This window comes from Humulus lupulus, chromosome 1 (genome assembly GCF_963169125.1).
Source record: "Humulus lupulus chromosome 1, drHumLupu1.1, whole genome shotgun sequence".
Taxonomy (NCBI): domain Eukaryota; kingdom Viridiplantae; phylum Streptophyta; class Magnoliopsida; order Rosales; family Cannabaceae; genus Humulus; species Humulus lupulus.
This window is the reverse complement of record NC_084793.1, coordinates 176,246,642-176,249,442: the sequence shown is the minus strand read 5'-3', so window position 1 is coordinate 176,249,442 and position 2,801 is coordinate 176,246,642. Positions and strand designations below refer to the sequence as shown.

The following is a 2,801-nucleotide window of genomic DNA, read 5'->3' as shown; positions in this document are numbered from 1 at the left end:
CAATCATAAAAACTTGTTTTCTGGCCAAAACGATGTTTTTTCGATGCAAAATCGATGGTGTTTCGATACTATTGCGATGCAATCATGGAAACTTAATTTTTGGCCAAAATGATGCTTTTTTGATGGGGTTTTCGATGCAAAATCAATGGTGTTTCGATGCTCTTGCGATGCAATCATGAAAAGTTGTTTTTTGGCCAAAATATTGCTTTTTCGATGCAAAATCGATGGTGTTTCGATACTATTGCGATATAATCATGAAAACTTGATTTTTGGCCAAAATGATGTTTTTTCGATGCTCTGCACTGAAATTTGACGAAAACTTTGGAGGTTCATATTTATTCACTCAAATGTCTATTTCAGATGATTTTCTTTTTAATTTTGGTATTTTTTTCGAGATCTACAAAATTAGAATGAGAGAGTGAGAGAATGAGAGATGTTAGAAAGAGAGTTCGAATTGAGAGAGAAAATGAGTGTTTGAATGTTAGGGGTATTTTTGTCTAAAAAATTAAAATTGTCATATATTTGAGATATTAACTTATGCTGGTATATTAAAAAATTTTACTAAGTTATCATGTATATAACATGAAATTTCCCAAAAAAAAATGTATGTTTCCACAAGAGAGAAGAGAGTGAAAAGAAAAATGGAGTGGAAAAAAAGGCCCCACCAAATATCTTCCTCTCTAAAATGAGAGGAAAAGTGAGTGAATTTTTTTCACGTTGATGGTAAGAGTAAATTACTAATTTATCCATACTTTTTTAATTTTAAAATAAAATATTTGGGATATAATAGTAATTATAAAATAATATAATTTTCTTTCCTTCTTGTCAACCAAACAACCTGAATAAAAACATTCTACTTTTTTCATCTTAAATATTTTCTTTCCCTCTTATTTTTTTTCTTTCAACTCTACCAAACATAATGTAAGAGTAGAGTGATAGCGGAGCTTGGAAACTTTAGATTGTGTTTGGTAAAAAAAAAAATTTTGAATTTTTTAAATACAAAAATAGAAATATAATTTTATTTTTGTTTCTTTATTTTTAAAAAATAAAAATATGTTTGGTAATTATTTTTATTTCTTGTTTAACAATATAAAATGAGGTGCTGATTTGAAAAAGAGAAGAAAAAAAAAACTAAAAGTCAAAAACTGTTTAAAAAAAATTTGAAAGTGAAAATTTTTTTTTTTCAAAATTTAATAAATTTTGTTTAAAATTTAAAAAAATAATAAATAAAAATAGAGTTACCAAACACTTTCATATTTAATTTTCAAAATTTTAATTAATTAAATAAAAAACTATTTTTTTAATTGTTACCAAACAACACCTTAAATAGTCAGCTTTTGTATCTACTATTTTTCTGTAGCCACCAACTTTGTCATCAAAAATAATAACTCCATTTTGTAAAACGAGTAATCCTAAGGTTTAAGAAAAATTTTAGTCTCCCTGTATAAAATTAAGAACGCAAGAAACCAATAAAAATAATTTTACATTGAAGGATAATTATTTTTATTTTAGGAAATAATAGTTTTAGCCTATGTTTGGACTTTGAGGAATAATTATTTTTATTTTAGGAAATAGTTTTAGCCTATGTTTGTACGGGGAGGTATAATTAGCCAAGAATAAACAAAATTCATTGAAACTCATTTAATATATTGATTATAGGTAAAAAAAATTGTGACAAATTGATTATAGGCAATATTAATTATATCCGTTGTAATTTGGCAAATCTTAACAGAATAGCGAATAATTGAAAGGACATAAAGTGAGATCACTGATGGAATTTTAATTCGAAATAAATACATTTACTTTAGGGTAATAATTGTAAGCATAGTATTTTTGGCTAATTACAAATTTATTCCTCTTCCTTCAGTTACATTACTCAGAAACATATGATTCTCTTCTTTTATACTTCTATGAAAATAAAATAGCATAGTTGCACTTGTAAATTCTAAATGCGATAACATGGAAAGAAACAACCAAAAAGGTGCCTACCAAAGTTGATGACACAACTGAAGACTCCACCAGATCTCTCTCTTTGGGAAACTAGCACTGGAACTGGAATCCCATACACTGGACTCGGCACCATGTATTGCTGGTACGATGAACTACTGCTCTCCAAATCTTCACCATCATCATCACCGGCATCGGCAGCCGATGATGGATATTCGACGACCCCTGCTGCCAAAACACTCTCATGGGCCTCACCGGGGGAGTCGCAGTACCACGAGGACGGCAATGGCGGAGCAGAGGGCTCGGCTTTCGAGCAAGAGCAGCACCAATGTAGAATTGGTGCTTGCAGCGGAGGTGGTGGCGGCGGTGGTCTCGAAGGAGGAGGGGGAAGATAGTAAGGAAGAGGGTGGTGTGCCTTTCTCTTTCTCTTCTTTCTGGGCCAGATCTTGAGCTTCTTCATGGCTTTTATCATGCCTTTTGGGTGAAGATGCTTGTCGAGCTCTGGTTTTCAGTGATGGAAGAAGAAGAAAGGCTTTGGTTTTTGGTAAGTATATATTATATACAGATTATGAGAAAATAAAAGTTTTGGAAATGACATATTTGAAAAGCAAAAGGAATGACTTTTACCTTTGTGATTTGCTTTTTTTTTTTTCAAATCTTGTAACCGTTGGCCAGCCACTCATGAGAACCTCCTCTTGAAAAGACAGCTGACCCAAATATGGATTCACAAGATACTAAGTATCAGCCCCGTAATTTTATTATTTTATCATCAACAACTCAATTTTCATCTTTTAATACGTTACCCCTTTATATAATTGTGATATTGACTATAAAAATCTTTATTGACTAGCTTT

The 2,801-nt window shown here is 30.8% G+C and overlaps 1 protein-coding gene across 1 annotated transcript; it reads right to left on the bottom strand.

Annotated features, from left to right (window-relative positions):
* Positions 1–1,945: 1,945 nt before the first annotated feature.
* Positions 1,946–2,407, bottom strand: LOC133824948 (uncharacterized). Its single transcript, XM_062257962.1, has one exon. It carries the CDS (start codon positions 2,405–2,407, stop codon positions 1,946–1,948), a length of 462 nt encoding a protein of 153 aa, XP_062113946.1.
* Positions 2,408–2,801: the final 394 nt, after the last annotated feature.

Coding starts and splice junctions, on each gene's coding strand:
- LOC133824948 (XM_062257962.1), bottom strand. CDS start 2,407: ATGAAGAAGCTCAAGATCTGGCCCAGAAAGAAGAGAAAGAGAAAGGCA.